Source organism: Rissa tridactyla, chromosome 1 (genome assembly GCF_028500815.1).
Source record: "Rissa tridactyla isolate bRisTri1 chromosome 1, bRisTri1.patW.cur.20221130, whole genome shotgun sequence".
Taxonomy (NCBI): Eukaryota; Metazoa; Chordata; class Aves; order Charadriiformes; family Laridae; genus Rissa; species Rissa tridactyla.
The window spans coordinates 14,221,610-14,241,538 of NC_071466.1; the positions used below are offsets into that span (position 1 = coordinate 14,221,610).

General features: G+C 41.5%; 2 protein-coding genes and 9 non-coding genes across 22 annotated transcripts in view; 1 reads left to right on the forward strand and 10 right to left on the reverse strand.

The window, feature by feature from the left end:
• Window positions 1-4,376, forward strand: part of CEP295 (centrosomal protein 295) — a 43,597-nt gene extending 39,221 nt beyond the window's left edge. For all 10 annotated transcript variants that reach the window (XM_054191805.1, XM_054191764.1, XM_054191778.1 and 7 more), the window contains 5 exons: window positions 1,008-1,125; window positions 1,937-2,140; window positions 2,656-2,764; window positions 3,278-3,377; window positions 4,008-4,376. In XM_054191805.1, the coding sequence (XP_054047780.1) occupies window positions 1,008-1,125; window positions 1,937-2,140; window positions 2,656-2,764; window positions 3,278-3,377; window positions 4,008-4,055 (579 nt within the window). In that variant the 3' untranslated portion in view covers window positions 4,056-4,376. The remainder of the gene's footprint in view (window positions 1-1,007; window positions 1,126-1,936; window positions 2,141-2,655; window positions 2,765-3,277; window positions 3,378-4,007) is intronic.
• Window positions 4,377-4,496: 120 nt separating this feature from the next.
• Window positions 4,497-19,925, reverse strand: TAF1D (TATA-box binding protein associated factor, RNA polymerase I subunit D). 3 transcript variants are annotated; one of them, XM_054191828.1, is made up of 17 exons: window positions 19,826-19,925; window positions 19,317-19,387; window positions 17,041-17,277; window positions 16,479-16,941; window positions 16,037-16,212; window positions 14,407-14,464; window positions 13,796-14,082; window positions 12,387-12,457; window positions 12,084-12,136; window positions 10,693-10,838; window positions 10,297-10,344; window positions 9,399-9,438; window positions 8,786-8,858; window positions 7,990-8,044; window positions 6,972-7,052; window positions 6,050-6,122; window positions 4,497-5,413 (listed from the first exon to the last, which is right to left on the reverse strand). In XM_054191828.1, exons 3-7 carry the CDS (start codon window positions 17,262-17,264, stop codon window positions 13,999-14,001), a joined length of 1,005 nt encoding a protein of 334 aa, XP_054047803.1. In that variant the 5' UTR covers window positions 17,265-17,277; window positions 19,317-19,387; window positions 19,826-19,925; the 3' UTR covers window positions 4,497-5,413; window positions 6,050-6,122; window positions 6,972-7,052; window positions 7,990-8,044; window positions 8,786-8,858; window positions 9,399-9,438; window positions 10,297-10,344; window positions 10,693-10,838; window positions 12,084-12,136; window positions 12,387-12,457; window positions 13,796-13,998. The 3 variants fall into 3 exon arrangements, with proteins under 3 accessions (XP_054047803.1, XP_054047796.1, XP_054047810.1); XM_054191821.1 differs by lacking the exon at window positions 12,387-12,457; XM_054191835.1 differs by lacking the exon at window positions 12,387-12,457 and having other exon boundaries at window positions 6,972-7,055.
• On the reverse strand, window positions 5,877-6,006 carry LOC128904684 (small nucleolar RNA SNORA25). Its single transcript, XR_008464600.1, has one exon. It is a non-coding gene; the product is annotated as a small nucleolar RNA SNORA25 (small nucleolar RNA).
• LOC128904686 (small nucleolar RNA SNORA32) lies at window positions 6,395-6,517 on the reverse strand. Its single transcript, XR_008464602.1, has one exon. It is a non-coding gene; the product is annotated as a small nucleolar RNA SNORA32 (small nucleolar RNA).
• On the reverse strand, window positions 7,172-7,310 carry LOC128904681 (small nucleolar RNA SNORA8). Its single transcript, XR_008464597.1, has one exon. It is a non-coding gene; the product is annotated as a small nucleolar RNA SNORA8 (small nucleolar RNA).
• LOC128904688 (small nucleolar RNA SNORA18) lies at window positions 8,099-8,230 on the reverse strand. Its single transcript, XR_008464604.1, has one exon. It is a non-coding gene; the product is annotated as a small nucleolar RNA SNORA18 (small nucleolar RNA).
• On the reverse strand, window positions 9,160-9,232 carry LOC128904680 (small nucleolar RNA Z40). The gene has a single exon (XR_008464596.1). It is a non-coding gene; the product is annotated as a small nucleolar RNA Z40 (small nucleolar RNA).
• Window positions 9,945-10,076, reverse strand: LOC128904685 (small nucleolar RNA SNORA1). The gene has a single exon (XR_008464601.1). It is a non-coding gene; the product is annotated as a small nucleolar RNA SNORA1 (small nucleolar RNA).
• On the reverse strand, window positions 10,464-10,602 carry LOC128904683 (small nucleolar RNA SNORA8). Its single transcript, XR_008464599.1, has one exon. It is a non-coding gene; the product is annotated as a small nucleolar RNA SNORA8 (small nucleolar RNA).
• Window positions 10,944-11,069, reverse strand: LOC128904691 (small nucleolar RNA SNORA40). Its single transcript, XR_008464607.1, has one exon. It is a non-coding gene; the product is annotated as a small nucleolar RNA SNORA40 (small nucleolar RNA).
• Window positions 12,271-12,342, reverse strand: LOC128904697 (small nucleolar RNA SNORD5). Its single transcript, XR_008464613.1, has one exon. It is a non-coding gene; the product is annotated as a small nucleolar RNA SNORD5 (small nucleolar RNA).
• Window positions 19,926-19,929: the final 4 nt, after the last annotated feature.

Sequence of the window (19,929 nt, forward strand, 5' to 3'; positions counted from 1 at the left end):
AAGCGTAGTAGCTGCTTGGAGCATCTTAGTTTGATGTTAGGTTTTCTGGTTTTTAAGATCTAATAGATCTTAAATTTGGGCTATTCCTTAAAATCGCTACCTTGTTGTATCGGTGTAGATAGAGTTTGGGAAGACTTTTGCTGAGAAACAGAACCATCTTGCTGGTGTTTGCAAGGCTAAATTGTATCCTATTAGTTGAAGACCTGAAGGAGAGGAGAGGGTGGGACAAAACTACAAACTAAACAGGAAAAAAAGGAAAAATCCCCCACCTGGTGGATGGAGCTACACCAGGCCCACGCAGCACTTTGAAGTTTATGGGGAAAATACGATCTGCTCGTCATACTGCCATGCTTAATTTGCCTGTGGTGTGCTTTTTGCTGTTGGCTTGTATAGATCAAAGGCTGTAAATTGTAGAGGGACTGGTTTGTAACATGAGAGTATTTTGGGTGCTGCAGCAGTAACGTAGAACCAAGTAGTGTGTATCTGCTAGATGAATAGGTTAGATGATGGAATCGTGTTTCAGTTGCAGGAGGCATCTAGAGAAGTGCCTCAAGTGCCTAAGGATGGGTCTGTATAAAGTAACTGAAATGTGGGTGAGGTGGAGGTTGGCAGCAGGAGGCTGTACTTGGGCAGCGGGTGTCACCTTCCAGCTGACAACGGGGGAAAGAGCCAGAGCAGCGAGAGGGTAATGGGGGAGGACTAGAGAGAACAGAGGGGAAAAAACCCCCACGTCCATTGAGATGAAATTATGCAGCCCTGCGTTAACAATGAGCAATTGAAATCTGGTGGGCAAAGGGTCTCTAATGGATTTTTCTAAGTTTTAAAATGTTTTTAGAAAGTAGCTTTTTAATACTTACTACCAAGATCCATTTGTGATGTTTTTCTTGCATCTGCTATAAAGGCAAGAGCACGTCTTTTATTTGCATGCTAGTGGGACAGTACTACCACTTCACTCAAATTTGTGGTATATTTTAAGCATTTCCAGTCACCGATTCCTTTTGAAACAGGAGACAGAATTTTTACCGCTCGCTCCAGATGCAGATTATTCAGTGGTTTTGAGGCCTGATGGTTCTTCCGCAGCTCAGAGTCCCAATGACAGTCCTGTTCCCTCACATCAGACTGCAGGTAATTACGTGTAACGTCAGCATACGGCAGTTGAGATGGAGAAGGTCTTTGTTTATAGTGTTAAAATCATTAATAAAATACACCTCTCCTTTGGAAAACATAGAGCTTCTCTTACCTAGGCAAGTGCATCTTGCTCTTCAGGCTCGGTCTGTAGTACATTTCACCGGTTTAATGTGTGTCTCATTGACAAAGCAGTTTTGACTTGTCTCTTGCCATGCCAGGTTGTCCTTTCATGAAAGTTCCTAATGTCTGCGATACACTGCATTTTTTTTGTGTTGTAGTTACTTAATTTGGAAAAATTCTGTGGTGTTTTGTGGGTTTTTGTCGTATAGTTTATGCACCTTCACTAGTTTTTTTTATTTCCTGTTAGTCCCCAAGCTCCCTAGCCCAAGAATGTCTTTTTTTTTTTTTTTCTATTCTGATGATAGTGTGAAACATCAGTAAAATGTTGAAATACTCTTTTGTCCAAGATGAACAGCAGTAACATGCAAGATGGGGATTGACAGAACTTAACCGTGGTAGGGACTTCTCAGATCCTTGATATGTTTTGAGGCATCAAGATGCCTTGGATGCTGTATTTATCACAGTGTTTGTCTTGGCAGACCTGCTCACAGTTATTAGGTTCCATAGGTCTGAACTGCTGCTTGTTTTGCAAGATTACTCCTCATTCACAGTGTCGTTCTCCTGCGATTTACAAAGGAGTCAAGCTCAGCGTTTTAGGAGAAATTCACTGAAATGTGTGGCTCATTAGAGGCAATATTGCTCGTTACTGAAAGTAAGATGCATTCAGGCTTCTCATTTTCTTTCACAGTGATGCTGCTGGAGTTTGCGGCTACACCAGGAAGTTTGCAAGAATCCTTTTTAAAAAGAAAGAAGAACTTCATCCAGAAATCTCTGAAAAGAGTAGAAGAAATAAAAAAGAGAGAGAGAGAAAATGAAAAGCCAGAAGCCGGACAGTTTCAAAGAGGAAAGTCTGAGAAGTTGAGCAGGCAAAAGGCGTCTTTTCCTATCTCTGGTAGGTTCATCTGGGGACAAGACACAGCATTAGGTATCCTTTTAGTTGCTGGTTTATATCGAAGAATAGATTTCATGTTTGTTGCATCTTTGCTATTGCAGACTGGAATATTCTTTAATTTATTTCCTCAGGGATGCGGGAAGGGATTTTCCTGCTGTCTGGCTGCCTCTTTGCTGTTATAAAGGCCCTTACGGCTCCTCATCGTATTTTCACAATCTGCCCACACATTTGTAGTCATAAGGTGTCTCTGCATATAGTAGTTGTTTATCAAAGAACAACCATATTAAGCGAGCTGATGCATCTCTGATGTCTGCCAATGGGGCGTTGGAAGTTGGCTGTTGGGAGTACAGGCAGCAGCGTGAAGATTCCTTTTCAACATGAGATGTCATCACCATTGAGCCCATTCTGCCTGTTTCATCTTCTGTAGTGTCACTTAAAAATCTGTCATGCTTTTGAGTTAGCTGGACTAGAGGTTTAAGATATGCTTGACTTTTTTTTTTTTTTTTTTTTTTAAGAAAAACAAGGTGCCGTTGCCCATCAGTTGAAGAAAGTGGGAGAAGTGAAGGTGTCTTCGCCAGAGGACAGGAAGTCTGGAGAAATGGAAATGCACCAGCGTACATCAAGGTATTGCGTGAACACAAGACGGAGAAGTTTGGATTAAAAAAAAGTAATTCGCCTGTGTCTTCTGAAAGCTACTGGTCAGGCAGAGCAGTTTGTGATTTCCAGTGGGACCCAACAGGGAGCAGGGGGGGGAGAGAAGCCAGGCGTGTTTGATGCAGGCACCTGCTGGGCAGTTCCCTTGCGGAGCTGCCATAAGAAACTGCTGGCACCTGGCTCAGCTCATCCTGCCAGGGCGGCTCTACCAGTTGATGCGTGGAACTGGATGGAATTGGATGGAATTGGAAGCAAAGCTCACAATTGCACTTGGGCACTTATTAACGGTAATGTGTGGGAAGGGCAGCTCCTGAAGGGGGTGTGTTAGATGCAGCTAAAGAGGAATTTGAAGTGATTCTTAATTACTGGAGAGCTGAGCCAAAATTTCCTTTCTTAATTTCTAGCAATTGAGACCATATAAACCTTTAAACTTTGCCGCTTTCTTCCTGACAAGACACAATCTTTTTTCTACTGTTTCAACAGACTTTATAATCAACTTGCAGAAGTAAAAAGCAGAAAGGAAGAAAAAATAAGGCAAGAAACTTATGCTAAGAACAGAGAAAAGGCTAAAGAGTTTCAGAAGGTAGGTCTGCTACAGCGCTGGCCCGTTTAGTTAGTCAGCTCTTGAGATTTCACCGAGCTTCTCATCAGACTAGTTGAGACAGTTCTGTGGTGTAAGTGCAACTGAAACAGAGACCATCAAACTGGCCTGGATTAAGTGATGCCATTGGCCTATCCCTCGTAACAATTTCCTTGCCAACGTTAGAACTGAGCTGAATTCTTCTCTAAAAAGTGCGTCTGCCTCAGCCTGAATTTTCCTGGTGACTTGCGGGTGAGCAGAAGGGCTGTTCAGGACTCCAGCTGCTAGGAACTCGACTTGGCAAAAGAATGGCAGGGCTTTCATTAGGTCAAACTTGACTGAATTTCCATTGTAACAGGCAGGGAGTTGGTTTAGGCGCTTTTTTTTCTGGATTCTGCCTAGCTGAGCACACCTGAGCTTAATGTTACAAGAACCCTGTCTGGGTTTGCCTGCAGTTGCTCTAGAGTAGGGGGTTAAACAAGGGGACTTGAGTTGTTTATTCTCCCTCTCCCCTGGTGGACCTCAGGCAGCTGGAAGGAAGGAAATGCTCCCTAATCCTGACATGCTGGGATGGCTGCTGGGGCCCAGGCCCAAAGCCTGCTACTCTAGTCTCATGGTTTGTTTTATTTGCAGAAAATGCTGGAAAAACTACGAGCCAAGAAGACTTGGAAAGCACCGTGACTGGTGGAAGACTTGGAGCAATAAGGAACACTACTGTGCCGGTACAATCCAAGAGACCCCTTCATTAAGTTAACTGTGGAGCCATTAGGAATCCTCAGCTTTAAGCTGTAGGAAAAGCCCTAGTAAACAAAATTTGTGTAATACCCCCCCCCCCGTTTTACTGAGATCAGATTGGCTGCTGCTTTAAATGTGGCTTGTCTCTGAGTAGACTTCATTGTGAAAAGACTTTCTTCATGTGCCTTAATTTTAAAGGGATGTCATATTAATTTTTGTAATATATGCATATAAACCATTTTAAAATAAAGTTGTTTTTTTCAAAAAGACTTGAACCCTTAGAATGCAAGACATCAATTTCTTCTGTAAAGCCGAAGTTTTTTTCTGTTCTTTGCACTATGTGATTTATCTCAAGAGGTACATCTTAAAGCACCTTAAAACAGGACTGTTACTGCTTCCAAAGGTAGGTCTTCCATCCATGTTTCCTGAGCTCCAAGTCAGAGGTAAGTCACTACATCATCAAGATAAATCCAAAGCTCAACTTTTACTATAAATTTATCATTATCACTTCATTAAATCTGGCCCTGTTTAAAATGCTCATCAAAAACAAGTTTCCAATACTTTACTGCAATTAACTATAGCTTATGCTTGTTTTCACTTATTTTTTCAGTCTCTGTACTGCAGCAGCTGAAGCAAGTTGTTACCCCCCTGGTAAGTGCAGAGCACAAGACAAAACAAGCTTGGTGTTTCAGAGAGTGACATCAGGTGGAGGCTTTTTGCCCTGCAAAGAGTAGAGGTGCAGCAGGCATAGTCCCTCTCATCTCCCCCCTCATGGCTCTTCTTATGGTCAGACCACAAGCCCCAGCTGCTCACAGCCACAACTTACTGACTTCTCCTTTGTTTACTTACAGTGTAGCAACAGGAAATAATCCCAGGCTGCAGCTTTCAGACATCAGTTTTATTAAATGCTGTGACATTCTGTACAGAACGTACCTCTACAGAGCTTTAGTCCAGTTGAGTTCAGTATCAGAGAAGTGAGGGGCAACAGCTGGTAAGACCTTCTCCAGTCACTCAGTTTAGGGAGCTCTTCTGCAAGGCCAAGCAGGCAGCTCGGCCACATCTCCCAGAAGGGCAAAACAGAGACCAGTCACAACTCAACTGAAAGGGTAAGGGCAAAGGCCCCTTACACTTCTGAACTGGGTTTTAGACAACATGCGCTATTTCAATTTACAAAGCAGTAAGGGAAGATAAAACAAATGTTCAATTCTTAGTTACTGCAATAAACACTCTAGATAAGGTTCTTTCTCTATATGGAGGAGCTGTGCAGTCCCTTGCAGCAGACTCGCAGCAACATCACCAGGGACCTGAGAGAGGAAAAGAATATATTAGCACTCTTACTCAAAAGAAAAGTGATCTGAACTCTCTTCATGCTCAGCATATTTTCCCCACCTCTGAAGCAGCTTAATTTCAGGACATGGTGCTGGTGTAAAAGCAGTGACACAGGGAACATGTGCATACACCCCTTACTGAAGTGGTAAGGGGCAAAAGCATGACTTCAATGCCAGCTTCAAGTATCATTGTTTTCCATTTCCTGTAAGTACTCCCATCCATGCAGCTCTAGGAAGGTACGGTATTGCCCAGGGAAAAGGAAGCAGCAATTAAGTTACAAGCCTGCTCATAGCACAAAATTGTATCAACCTGTTGTTCTCCAACTTCACATGCTGCGAAAGTCAGCTGGCTTCAGAATGGAACTGAGCAGCCTCTTCCCTACATCAGCATCTCAAAATAAACCTCCTTTTTCACTCCAAGAGGCCTCACTCCACAAGGCATATCTCCTCATAAATAGACCATAGCACACACCAGGTGTCCACGGCATCCTGCAGAGGATTTCACTATGCGGTCACCGCGTTAAGAGCTGCTGGTTTTTCAGCCACGCAAACCCTCTTTGAAGTGACCTTGAATTTCTTTTTAGTACCACCAGTTTTGCTGAGCACTCTTACCTTCAGACTCACTTTGGTGGCACTTGGGCGGTGTTTCTCACACCTCTGAGATGCAGTGACTTAGCAGCAGACACTGTGGGTTGAAGAGATTTGGTTTTAGTGTCAGTAAAGTTACAACAAACTCAAGCTGGATGTAAATTGCATGGAGCAGCCTTTTGTCTCCTCTTTTTGCTTCTGGGTGTGTCACAACCATCCTCTCAGCAGCAGCTTCTGGAGTCCAAGTTACAAAGGTTCTAGCTAGAACTAGTGCCCAAGGATACAGCCACATACCTACACCTCAGCAGGAACCTGCCTTTGTCTTAACAGCCGAAGGAGGGAGCGCTGTGTCTGTGACCTACACTAAAGCTTTATTCCCAGCAGACTTGGTGCCACATCATGTGGCAATTCAAGAGTCTGATGGACTTGTTTTACGGTCATGTCCACAGCTCACCAGAAACAGCAACATCCCAGCAGCCTTGGTAATGACCAGCTATGTCCTCTCACTGCTATTACCAACTTAAATCAACATTCAAGTTTTCCATCCCTTACCATCCTTCCAGTTAATCATGCCAATATGTAAGCCAAGCTCTGTACACCACCAAGCCTAAAAATCTGTTAAAGGCTTTGAGTACGGAGGAATTCCTCACAACCAGCATCAGCCTAATGCAGAAACTAGTACTACAAATCACTGCGCAACCGTGACCTCCATTTAAAGTATATATATACACACACGCAAGAATGACTCGCAGATAAGAACCTCTCAGATCCTGCCAAGATCTGGGGTGAGCCCTGCCCAGCAATCTCTGCTACTAGACAACCATTCCTACACTTGTCTGTAACAGTTCACTGAAGCCTCAATGTTCAAGAGCCATACCGAGTTAATACGCAAACTTCTGCAAAGTTGCATGAAACCTCCTCAACTGACAAGTAACCCAGTGCTCACCCGTCAAACAGGTTGTCATCATCTTCCACAGCTCATCCTTTTAACACCGCAAAACTCACGTTCTTCTGTATCCTAAAGCACCTGCTTAAAAAAAGAAGAAAAATAAACAATGCATTTGTCGAGTTCCAGTTCTGGATACTGGCCAGTATCCGGTTCTCGCACTGGAACAGGAAAATAGGAAGCAAGGACAAGAGGACAAAGACTGTATCAGCAAAAATACCAGGTTTTACAGACACAGCAGAACGAAAACCAACGATGCCAAATGCTGAACTACTGTAGCACTGTTCTTTGAACATCCCATCAGGAGAACGCTGCTGGGTGCAGATACCATACAGTGCAAGAGCTGCAGTAGCTCTTCATCCACAACTGCTCACTTTAACACTCAAGCTTTCGTAGGCACCAGTTAGTGTCTAGCAAATAAGCTACCCTGATGTACTCCTTGTTTCACAAAAGCTACCGTGCAACTGAAGAGGGAAAAGAGAGCACATGAATTTCACCTAATAGGAAGAGCAACCTCAGAATTCTTCAGAGTTTTTACATATTCCTGCTGTGACGGATTTATCCTTCTTCCAGGCGATTTTGCTTGTTTTGCCTTACATCCTCCATTCTGTAGAACAGAAGCCAGGAATTTTAATTGTATAGTAGTAACCTGGCTGAGCTGCTCAGAAATTAACTCTTTAAAACACTAACGTAAAGATCTGACCCCAGTTTGCTGCTTAGTATGAAACTATCGAGCATCTCTTGACACAGAACAAAAATGCATGTTCGTGAGGTTACTTCAAGTTCAGACAGTGCTGTCTCTTACTTACAGACACCAAAATAAGAAATAAGCGTCACTCCTTCGTGATCAAGGGGGGAATAGACTGTTTCAAACCATCCAGAAAACTCAAACCACAAGAAATCATGTTAGAAATCAGGTAACCACACAAAAACCTGGCTGAAGAGCAAGTTCAGCCCATGCAATTTAATGTGTTGGTTACACTTTAAGTCCCAGCACACACTGTCTTTTGGCTCTTACCAAGGTTTTCCAGTTGAATCACTTTTTCATTTGTATCAAAAGCAGAAGTGAGCACCTGAAGGAGAACATAATGCATTATTACAGTTCCTAGGATGCTACATCTGCCGAGATCTGTCTTGCAGTTTTATCCCACAGAGCTAACAGGTAGTTCAATGGGTAAAGCAAAACCACAAGTTTATTCTGTGAGGCGTTTCCAACGACACGAACCTACAGAGGAGATCCTATCGGGATAGACCTCAACATTCCTCATACTATAAATGAACACAAGAGATTAAAAAAAAAAAAAAAAAATCAAGCAGAGTGGAAAAGTATCTCACAGACCCTACTAAGTGTCTTTTTAACTGGTTTCAAGACATTTGGGGAAAGGAGGAAGGTAAATGATACAGTAACATTCGGGGAAGATGAAGTAACTTCTTCATATTAGCAACAGTTTTAATGTTACCTGAAAGGCAAATGACACAGGGAATTAACCACAAAATTGTACTCACGCAGAATCCTCCTTGTAACTTTGCTGCTAAGCATAACTTGTAAAACTATCAATTTAAGCAATTATGCTGATCACCTCCTTTTTGACGGAGAAATTTGTATGACTGTTCTTTGGACAAACCAAAGTTAAAATAAATTCTTCATTTAACAGAGGGAGTACTACATTAAAATACACCAAAATAGTTTTGAAAAAAAAGTCCCTGAAACACTCCACAAGTCAGTAAGCTTCATCTGATACAGACTTCCAGCCACTGAAACCAGAGCCCTCCGATCATTAAGGAACACACAGAACCTCAGATGCTGTACTAACCTAGAAGGGGCTTCAGTTGACTGTGAAATAGCATCCTCCATGTCTTCTCTCATTTTCTCTAATCACATACCACCTGAAAAAGCAGGGTAAGGTTACGAACTGACATGTATGTGCATACAGAACCTACAGCAGTACTTCGTACTTAAATGGTTCTAACCTCCACAGGTGTTACAGGCAGCCTGGATCTGGAATCACACTTAAAGCTACTATAATGTCTGAATATTACCCTGTTTAATTTGACAGCTCTTTTTATTTTGATTACTTTTAAAATAAAGTCACATAGTCATGATCTTTGCTCACTGATACAAAACACTGCGTGTTAAATACTCGGATGCCCTGAATAAAGTGACAGGAAAAGGACACTCATGTAGTAGATTTGTTCAGAAAGGCTATTTTCACTCACTCTTTTCAGAGCAGTTGAACATTTTGCCAATCATCACAACAATTTTCTCACAGTATTCCAAAGTCTGGGGGAAGATAAGCTCTTATGTTTTCTAAAGCAACACTGCATCTTCACAGTAAGAAAACCCAGCAATATAACCAGCTCACTAGGCCAAAGACAGCTAACCTGCAACAGGCAAGGGTTAAAAAACAGTCTGTCGCATTAACTTACCAAGATGCTAGTTCAGACTGGACCACATCACGTGGACTTCCTAAACAGAAGTAAGTTGTTGCATCTGAGTAACAGTTCCAAATTTCTTCAGTATTTCAGTAATTTATTAAGACTTAGGCACTTTTGTACTCAATATGATGCAGGTAGACCATAGTCCAGTTACACTGCCTGAATGCTGATGCTAAACCAAAGCATTTCTTGCCATGGCCCAGTCTATCACACAGCTATCAACAAAATTTATCTGCAATTTAAGAACTTGGAGCATTATGGCACAGAAGATACAACCAAGGGATTTACCGAACACTCAGCTGGTACTGTGATGTAAAGAAAACGCTTATGACATACTATTTTAAGACAGCTTACAAACATGCTCTAATAAGCCATCTACGATAATGCAAAACTGCAAGTATTTTTCCTCTACCTGCTAATTCTACTTGCTTTAGTAGTCAGGATGCAGAGTTCAAAAAACATCAAAACAAGCTAATCCTTGAGATTTTACAGTAGCAGCATCTTTAACTGTGCCTGCGTAACTGTCCCACTAAGTAAACTTGTTACAGGTCTCATTGTCACCACTGCAATTAACTTTACAGTGAGGAAAGCACAACCTGTTACTCTTCTAGCCACGTTTTTCAATTCAGACACACAGCGAGTTGTGTCTATTTGCTGAATAACGAGGCATAACAATTAACTTTTCACAATGTCTGCAGAATAGCTTCTGGTTTTGAAGCCTAGCCAGTTAACTTTAACACATGTCACTAGCTGCCATCTGGTACTTGGATTTTTGTTTCAAAATAAAATATTGTTTCTTTGTAGAAAGGCAATGAAAAAGCTAAGATTTGAGCTTTAAGATCCTCATCCAACTACCTCCACATAGGAAAACTGCTTCCTCAATACTTACCCTTAAGTAGAGACTTTCCATTATGTTCCAGACATCGCAGAAATGCCCCTTTAAGAAGAAATATTTTGGAACAATGTCATTGATTTAACTATGCTTTTATCCCGTAACAGTTCAACAATTCTTCAATGCTGCATTTGACAAGATTCCCAGTAAGAAATTTTCAGGCTACTTGTTTCAACAGAAATACCAAGTTTAACCAGCACATCCGCATGAAAACCAACGATGCCAGCTGCTGAAATGCTGTAGCACTGCTTTTTGAACACCCCATCAGGAAGATACTGCTGGGTGCAGATACCGTACAGTGCACAAACTGGTCTGATTACTTGCTGTGGAAATAGTACTTGTCTGAAGAAATCTAACACTCATGCTGAAGTTCAGGAGAACCACAAAGCTTACCTCTGCCGCTAACAAATTCCACTGAAGTCCACTGAAATAACGAATTTGTACATCAGAATGCCAGCAAACAGCCATTAAGAATTCAAGCAGTCCAAAAAAGTTACAACTGCTCCCTGTTGCCGATCTGGTGTGTTCATCTGCAGAGTCTGGAAGGAAATTGATATGACTACACTTCTGCAAGTCTGCAATATGAAGCCCATGCTCTAGATTTATCAGTGTTCAAATGAACTGTAGTTTGAATGCATGCAAATATTGTCCCTTCATATAAGTAACACAACTAATATGTTAATCAGCTGTGGGTTGCAAAAAAGGGTTTTTTCTAAGCACTAGGTTCCAGGTTTTTGTCTACAGCAACAGACAAAAACTGAACACGTGCTAGAACAGATTCAATGCATCAGCTTCTATTTCCCCACTACTTTTGAAACAGCATTTGAAGCTATTTCCCAGTTTACTCTATACTCACCATTAATAACTGTCACCTTCCGCTACTTTGTTTTCTGTTTTTAGAGGCAGGTATAGTTTGGACTAAGGTTACTGTGCCAAGAAGTTCAGTATCGGATACACCATCATAAGAACAATTTATGCTGTGTCGAACTGGTATGTGATTTAGCCCATTACCCCTACTGCAGCAATGGCCAAATAAGATGCCCTGTTCCCATCCTCTTACTTAAGTATGTTCTTGCAAGGTTTCATTACTTGCCCAGCTTTAGCTCAGGGCTTCCCATGTTAAAGATATTTTCCTGTCCAGTAATCTTACACGGCATTGTCTTTCATGCCATTTCCTAGACTCTCCTGAAGCCACACAAACTTGGTAACAAGATTCACAGCTTTAGCAATACATACATGCAAGACTACCAGCTTCTTCCTGCCGTCCCTCTATTCTTGCATGGGACATGCTCAAAGATGAAATTTTACCAGAAGGACACGATCAGAAGCTGCAGCTGTGTGATACACCCTGGTACAGAAAGTGTGGGTGAGGCACCACCAGGAGACTACACCTACAGTAGTTCAACATCTTCAGCAGAGAAGATCCCAGGTATTGTCCAAACCAAATCAGAGAGATTAAGCTGCCCTGCAGCATTCAACATCAGGTAAAAACAAAGTATTTCTATATGTAACTCCTAACAAAAAACTCAATTTAATACACAGGTATTCAAGAACTCCTAAGTTTTAATTTTCATTCAAGCAGAGGCTACAGGCTCTGATTTTGGTGAGACTGATAAAAGAGACATTACACTGAACTCAATACTTTGAAAGCTCCACAGAGGTTGCGCGGTTATGGAACACTAATATATTTGTTTGAACTCTAGAATACTGCTTTCCCAAAACATTTTGCGAAGCAAAAAACCCACCTGAAGAAAACAAGAACTGCAAACCAAATAACAGCTTACCTTGCACATCCGAGAAAACTGAGCAGTATTTCATCTCCCAAAAGCAACATAAACTAGAAGAAAAAAAACAAAGTGATAAGAACTATCAGATACAGTCAAATAACTGACAATTCCTAAAGCCAAAAGCTAGGTTTCATCAATCCATTTAACAGTTGTAATAAGAGATTTTCATGTGTATTTATCCAGTTCTAATCAGAATTGAAATTTAGTTCATTTCTGAGTCACTCAGCAGTTGAACAGAAAAATTCATCACATGAACTGCAGAATGAGCGAGACTCCACATACCACCTCGCTAGGCCTTACCAAGCAAGAACCCCACTCCTAGATCCAGGATGAGTCTTTCAAGCCATACAGAGTATTTCTCAGGTAGATGCCTAAAAGAGTTACATTTAGCCATTAATTTTGGACCAATATTAAATGGGATCTTCAACTAGTGAAGAGTAATTTTTGCAGTCTTATTTCTTAGAGCTACCAAGTTGCATCTGGGAAACCCCAAACTTCCTTTACAAAGATTTGGGACACTAATTCGAGCATAAGGAATGCAACTTGACCTGCTCTCATTATACTGAGCACCTATTGTAAATCTCCTCTCACTGTCAATTGCATTTTGAAGGAAATTAAAACAGTAGATATAAGTCTTTTTCTGACAATATCCCTGTTCAGCGCAGACTACTTTTACCTGCTGAACAGCTGTTAGTTTGTTGCTGATAAGAGATTTGGTTATTAGAGTATGTGAGTGATGCACATCACCCTTTGGTTATTTACATCTCATTGACTCACAAGGAAACTTCTCAAACATTTTTTTTTTTTATTTCTACTGCTACCAAGACAGCCTTGTTTCTAGCAGTTAGCCACATTCAGACCATTTTTCTAAACATTCACTAGTCATTGTTTCCATCTCTAAAAAAAACCCTTTTGAGAAAGGTATTTGCAAATCAGGCAAGGTTTGTTAAGTAATTTATAAAGAGCTTTCATCTTCTGCTTAGTCACATTCACATCAGACCCCATTCTGGACAGAAGATGGCAAGACGGGAAAAAGAATCTTTATGTAAGATTCATTATGCTGCTACAGTTATTAAGATAACTTCAGATTATTGTGTTAGGAGCAGAGAATTAGTTTTCTGAAAAGTTATTCTGCATGGAATAGACAACCTCAATCATACAAATTGATTTTATCATCATTCAAATGCATTAACCACATTTTGCAATAGGCTTTTGTCCAAGCTGACTAACGACTTTTGCATTTTTACTGTTGACACAAAAATTCGCATTAAGCTTCAATTCTGTCTTCAAGTCTTACTCAGCTCTTTAAGTATTTCGAAGTATAACCTGCATTTCCTTAAGATATGGAAAGATAGTCCCTCAAGTACCACTCACCCTCAAGTCAGCTATGAAAAGAGAAAAGGTGTTCAAATTGCCCTTTGTAACATGAGCATGTATATGTCTCTATGCAAATGCATACACTTTTCTATACTGTGGCCCTTCTATGTTACAATATTTGGAACTTGTTTTCCTATTTTTAATTACATAAATTCTACGATCCATTGGTTAACAGAAGTCAAGTTGCAGAAGCTAGCGGTTCAGCAAGATTACCAGCCACTGAATCAAGGATATCATACACCCAACAGGACATCACAGAAGACACGTAAAAGCTTAGCAAAAAGATTACACTTGTTTTGTAACAGTTTCAGACAGAAGCCAAATATACTCACCTTAAACCAAGTCTGACTAGATTGCTTGGCTGATAGCTCAACATTGACTTCAGACCAATGATTTAAGCCAAGTAGCCACGAAAAAGGAATCTGAAGAGTGACCACTGCCACCTCATTCGTTAAGTTTTCTGTTCAGAGGTGAACCTTGTAGAAGCACAGAGTTCTCAGAAGCAGAGTTGTCTTCCTCCTCTATTTCGATCACTTCAATTGATTTTGCATGATTTTTTTCTGGCTTTGATTTTTTTCTTACTGGGCATTTTGCTGCTTATAATGAAAGAGCTGTTCTCCTAAGGAAATGGAAGACAGAAGTATTCACAAGTCTAGCTTTGAGATACTGAAAAAGTAAAATTTTTGTAGTAACTTTGCAGATTTTAAGAACTCTTCATAGAACCCTAGAATTCCCATACATTCCAGCATTATTTCCAAGGAGGAGAGTCTGGACTCTCAAAACTACTCCCTTTTGCACTACAGATCAAGATTCACAGGTATCATACAGGTACCTTTGGACATAAACTCAAGAATTAAGTACTGAAGACATTATTTACCAATTCTTTAACCTCAAAATAGGAAGAAGGTTATGGAGTTTCTGAAGTTAAGGAACATTTACTCACCACTACTCTGGCATCGAAGTCTTCTGGATTATCAGAATTCAAGCCATCATCATCATGACTGAAATACAGAAATTCAAATCAAGCTCTGTACTTTCATAGCGGTCTAAGACATGTAAACTATTTTCCCACTACAAGCCCTAGTTTCTCTTAATGCATATGGAAGCGCTACAGCTTGTGGGTTTAAGTTAATACTACTTCTTCACGCGGTTGTTCTCAAATGATAGTGTCTGACAGCAGAATTACATCCCGACTAGCAATACTGGTAGGATGGAAGCAGCGCTTAGCAGCAGGAGAAATTTAGTAGTAGCCATCACTAGTGGTTTTGAGATATTTAGGATTACACTGGCAAACAGGCTAGAAAGTCAGCAAATTAGAAATCAAGCAGAATACAATGAAGAAAATAAGAGGCCTCAGCTAAGAAGACTACACAGCTGTCTTCCTGGTACTACAACTGAGAAGTATTCTCTCCAGACTGCCATGAAACACAAGTATGAAATCCCACTACCATCCACAGATTTTTCTCTCAAGATATAAAGAACTCCCCAGAAAGACATGAAGCCATTTTAGTACTATGGTTTCAACAAGCGACACCAGAAGGACTCGTCCCAAAACCTCAGAAGTCTTCTAGTATTCAAAGAACTGAGTGCCTGGATGAGCTGGCTTGCATTTATTCTACAGAACTTTGTTTGTTCTGCTTTTTTTTAAGGAAGCAAGCTAGTTGTTGTTACTCATTTTACAGGCTCACCCTAATACTTCCACTCATATAAATTAGCAGTGTAAGTGCTTATTACTAAAGTGAACAGTAGCTGAGGGACAGCTTTGCACTTTTTCACTGTCTTTTAGGCTTTCTAGTTTTAAGGTGCTGAGTATATTTACGACATTAATTATTCTTCCTGCTTTACTGATCCATTTAGCACATTTAAGTTAAATGACCATAAAGAAAGACCTAACATGATACTTCAATGCTTAATAAAGTAAAAAGGAAATTAAAAAATATCTTTTAGCCTTTGCCATAAAACACTTCACATTTTTATTTGGGATAACTATAGAGGGACTAATTTCAGGAAGTATAGTTTTTTGTTTTAAAACATTTCTACCATGTCAGTTTAATGAGACAGTACAAATCACCACTTGAAACAATCAGTCTTTAGATTAAAAATATCTCATTGTACAAGCAGTTCCAAGTCACATTTACAATCACAGAATCCCAAGCAGCTGAGTGTTTTGTTCCCCAAAAAAACCCAATGCTTTCATAAGCAGATATTCACATTTAGATTACACAATGCCGATACAGGCTAAAAGGACAGCATAGGAACTGAACCCGATATACCTACAACTCTGTCACTAAATCGCATGCTGCTACAAGCAACTCTACTACCTCCCGAATTCCTCAACTGTTAAGAGCAGCAGATTGTACTCGTCTTGCACAGCAGCCTGTATGGTACTGTGTTTTGGGTCTGCAGCTAAAGCAGTGTTGATGCCCTCCCCAGGCCAGCAAACAGGCTGGGGGTGACCTAGGGCTGTGTCCCTCTGTGTGCGTGATGCATCTATCTGTATACACAAACTTATATTTTAGTTAAGAATAAAAGAGCAAGTTTTATACCACCGGAAAATATAAGGATGAACTTACTTCATCTCCTGAATAGGTGAAATGGGGCCTTCATCATCTAAATATTTGTGTTTCCGTACCGCCAGGCATTCTCTTTCTAGGTCTTCATTAGCCTGAAGGGCTTTTAAAGCTTTTCTAAGATGTTCTTCATATTTAAGCATTTCAATGTACTGGAAATATCCCTTTGCAGCTGCTTGCTAAAGAAAAATGCATCAGGTGAGATCTTAAAAATACCACTATAAAGCATTTATATTATGAACTGAATGGCAACATTTATTGACACCCGTATTTTACCTGTGTTTGTCTTTAAGTTATTAAACAGACAACATCAAGTGTCCTGTTTAACAGAAGCAAAAACTGTTTCATTGTTTTATTATAGCCTATCAGATAGAAGCCAATTTAAATTCACTTGGTCTTTAGACTAAAAAAATACTATATTTATCCCACAAAACAGAGAACTCACCTCATAGCCAAGAACCATCTTTAAGGGAATATGTTTCTTTCCATAATGTTTTTCAACAAAAGGGAAATGAAAGCCTCTGTGTAGAAGCCTTCTCTTTTGCTCTTGAGGTGAGGCTGTCAGTGGTGGCCTCCCTGTAGGCATCTGCGTGCTCTCGTACCTCTTCTTGTTCTTGCTTGAGCCACACTTATATTTTCGGTGCGCAGCAGCCTTAAACTTCTTTCCCCTGAAGTGATATGCAAAAATCGCTTTCAAATTGAATTTTGACTTCTGCTTCGTGGAAGTTTCAGATGCTTTCACTGGACTCGGAGGGGACAGAGAAGAATCTGAAGAGCTTTCATTGTCAGGCATTGCTGCAGCAGATTCATCAGCTCGTTGCTTTGAAGATTGAGATCTCCTTTTTTCCTCTGAAGCTCCAATGGAGCACTTAGGATGGTACTCATTGCCAACAGCAGCAGAAACATCACTGAAGAAAAATATATTTAAATTCAAAAGAATGTATACTTTTATGAATGACACAGGTTCTTCACATGAAAAATTCTAAACTAGAGATTTAAAAACTCACCTTTCTGAATCACTGCTGTCCAGTAAAACCTCAGCTGAAGAATTACATATACTGTTAAGCTCATCTGAAGACTCCTCAGGAGCAACATTCTTCTGCCTTGAACGTGAACATTCCAGTTGTTTATTTGTTTCACATGCATGTACCTTATATGGTTCTTTCTGCCGGCTGCATATCAGCTCAGGGTAATCAGTGTCAGAAGCCTGGGACTCATCTGTATCAGTCATATTTCAGTTTGCCCTAAAAATGAGAATTCAAGAAATTAAAGAAAATTCTATGTAATCAGGTTACAAGCCTTCCACCACTCCACCTAATAGGGTAAACTTCCAATAAAAATCTGTGAGCAAACTTTAACAAAGATTATCCTGTGAACCATGAGCAAATGTATGAACCTTTATAGTAAGTTAAGTTGCAGCCACTTATCTCAAGATATTCATAGCATGATTTAGGTCAGAATGGATTTTTACAGCTCTTTTGGTCCAACTCCTGCTAAAAGCAAGGCTAACTTCAAAGTTGCATCAGATGTTCAGAAACTTGTAGAAATGACTTCTAGGAATGTTTTCCCTTATATAAGCACACATGCATGTGTGGGCCATGAAGACGATCAGAGGGCTGGAGCACCTCTCCTATGAAGACAGGCTGAGAGAGTTGGGGTTGTCCAGCCTGGAGAAGAGAAGGCTCCAGGGAGACCTGTTAACAGCCTTCCAGTACCTGAAGGGGGCCTATAAGAAAGCCATGGAGGGGCTGGTTGCAAGGGCATGTAGCAACAGGATGAGGGGCAATGGTTTTAAACTAGAGCAGGGTAGGTATAGATTAGGCATGAGGAAGAAGTTCTTTACACTGAGGGTGGTGAGACACTGGCACAGGTTGCCCAGAGAGGTGGTGGAGGCCCCATCCCTGGAGACATTCAAGGCCAGGCTGGATGAGGCTCTGAGCAACCTGATCTAGTTGAAGATGTCTCTATTTACTGCCGGGGGGTTGGATTAGATGACCTTTAGAGGTCCCTTCCAACCCAACAGATTCTATTATTCTATGTAGCCAACAGCTTCTTGTACTTGTAGGGATATTGTAGTTTTAAGTCATATACAAATACTCACTTCACTGTGGTTTACAACTTTTTTAAACTAATCTACACAGTGTAGTCATCAGAAGCAATCAATGCCATATTCCGTTCTTTTGCTAGCTACGTGATTACCTAAAGCCTCCTGCTCTAACAATCTATCAAATCTTTGTTCACTGGTTATCAATCCACATGGAAACTAGCCCCACAATCAAAACGTTCATTTTCAGTTAAATCTGCAATATAACCCAATCCACCCCTTTAGCTGCCCAAGTCTATACAAAAGGGACTGCAACGCACCGCACAGGAACCTGTCCTTCCCTAGTAATAGCCTCGAGTTATTCTACCTGCTTGTTCGTCATTTACTAGCCCCGTAGGTCTGTATCTTTGTAATTTTACCATGCTTTTTACCGTTTCACAAACGCATCATCATACTCATTAATATTTCAAACACACAATTTGGCACCTCAAGACACTATAGTAGAACTCATCTACTGTCCTCAGATAACCTGCTGTTGTCTCGATACTCTCAATCAGAGTACAGATTGCTGCACAGATTCAGGGAGAAGGCTTCCCAAAAGCACACAAAGACAAAAGGGTATGTATGCAACAGCAAATTGAGAAGTTTGAAAATACAGTAGATACATATTGACTAGTAGTAAAGAATAGCAGGCCAGAACAAATGGCTACAGAACATGAACAGCCATGACTGCTCACAATATTAAGTTTCGTTTCCTCTCTAACCCATACAGCTACAAGTGACCTCGAAGTTATTCTCAGAACAAAGATAAAAACATCACAAAATTGCTGCAGCCATACATCAGTGACTGAATTTTAAGCAGTCTACGCTTAGACGACATTTTGCATCATCTAATTGTTCAAGACGGAGCCTACCCTGATGCATTTTTCACGATGAAAAGATTTCATTCCAAATGTGCATTAAATGCAGGCTTATAAGTGCGCTCGCTAGACCTTAAACTCATCCTAATGCACTTAAAAAGGCAACACAGGGACCCAATCTGTCTTTTGCTGTGAGAAAAGGTGATTTTTGACAGAAACTTGTAGTGCTGTGCCCTGGACAAAGCGCAGGCACACCGCTCAAGTCAGCTCACCCAAGACCGGGCAAACACAGCGTCCCGAAACGGAACAGCCCAAGATAAAAGCACGAACACGTGCAATAACAGCACGATTAACTACACCGGCTGTGGCTGGTACTTACAGTCGGCAGCTCAGCATCATTTACCGCCTCTCCTGCAGCTCTACTCGTAACCGCTGGCACGCCAGACACATCTTAGGGAAGAAAAACAACCAGCATGTAACTGGCCGATTATTTCAAACAATCTTCTCCCCTCCTAAAAGCAGCCATCGATTAATTCGCCAACATTTACCTCAGGTCGAAAGGCGCCGGACGCACCGCTCACCCCCCCCACCCCGCCTCCACCAGCGCGCCGGGGCCGGCGCCACGGCGGACATTTTGTGTGTGGGCACCCACAGGTCGGCGACACCCCACCGCCATCGCTCCCCACAACAGCCTCAGCGGTGGCCGCCATACAGACCGCTCCCGAGGACAACCAAGGCCGCTCCGCCAGCCCACCCCGGGCGCTTCCCCGCGGAAGGGTTCCCCGGTCGAGGCGCTGGGCGAGCGGGCACGGCTCCATACCGCCGCCCTCACCCGGTCCCTCGATAGCGCCGCGGATGGCGGCGGATACTGATCGCGCCCACACCTACCTCCCCTCCGCCTCACGCATCGCTGCCCCAAAGGGCGCGAAATGGCCGCCCCAAAGCTTAAATACCGCCAGGAGCTCGCGAGAGGTGCGCGGGCTGACGGGAGG

Excerpts from the sequence above, each read along its gene's own strand:
- TAF1D (XM_054191821.1), bottom strand. The coding sequence starts at position 17,264 with ATGACTGATACAGATGAGTCCCAGGCTTCTGACACTGATTACCCTGAG. Across the intron at positions 16,213-16,478 it reads AGATGGTTCTTGGCTATGAG|CAAGCAGCTGCAAAGGGATA; the intron begins GTGAGTTCTCTG and ends ATTTTTCTTTAG. Across the intron at positions 14,083-14,406 it reads ACTTCGATGCCAGAGTAGTG|GAGAACAGCTCTTTCATTAT; the intron begins GTGAGTAAATGT and ends CCATTTCCTTAG.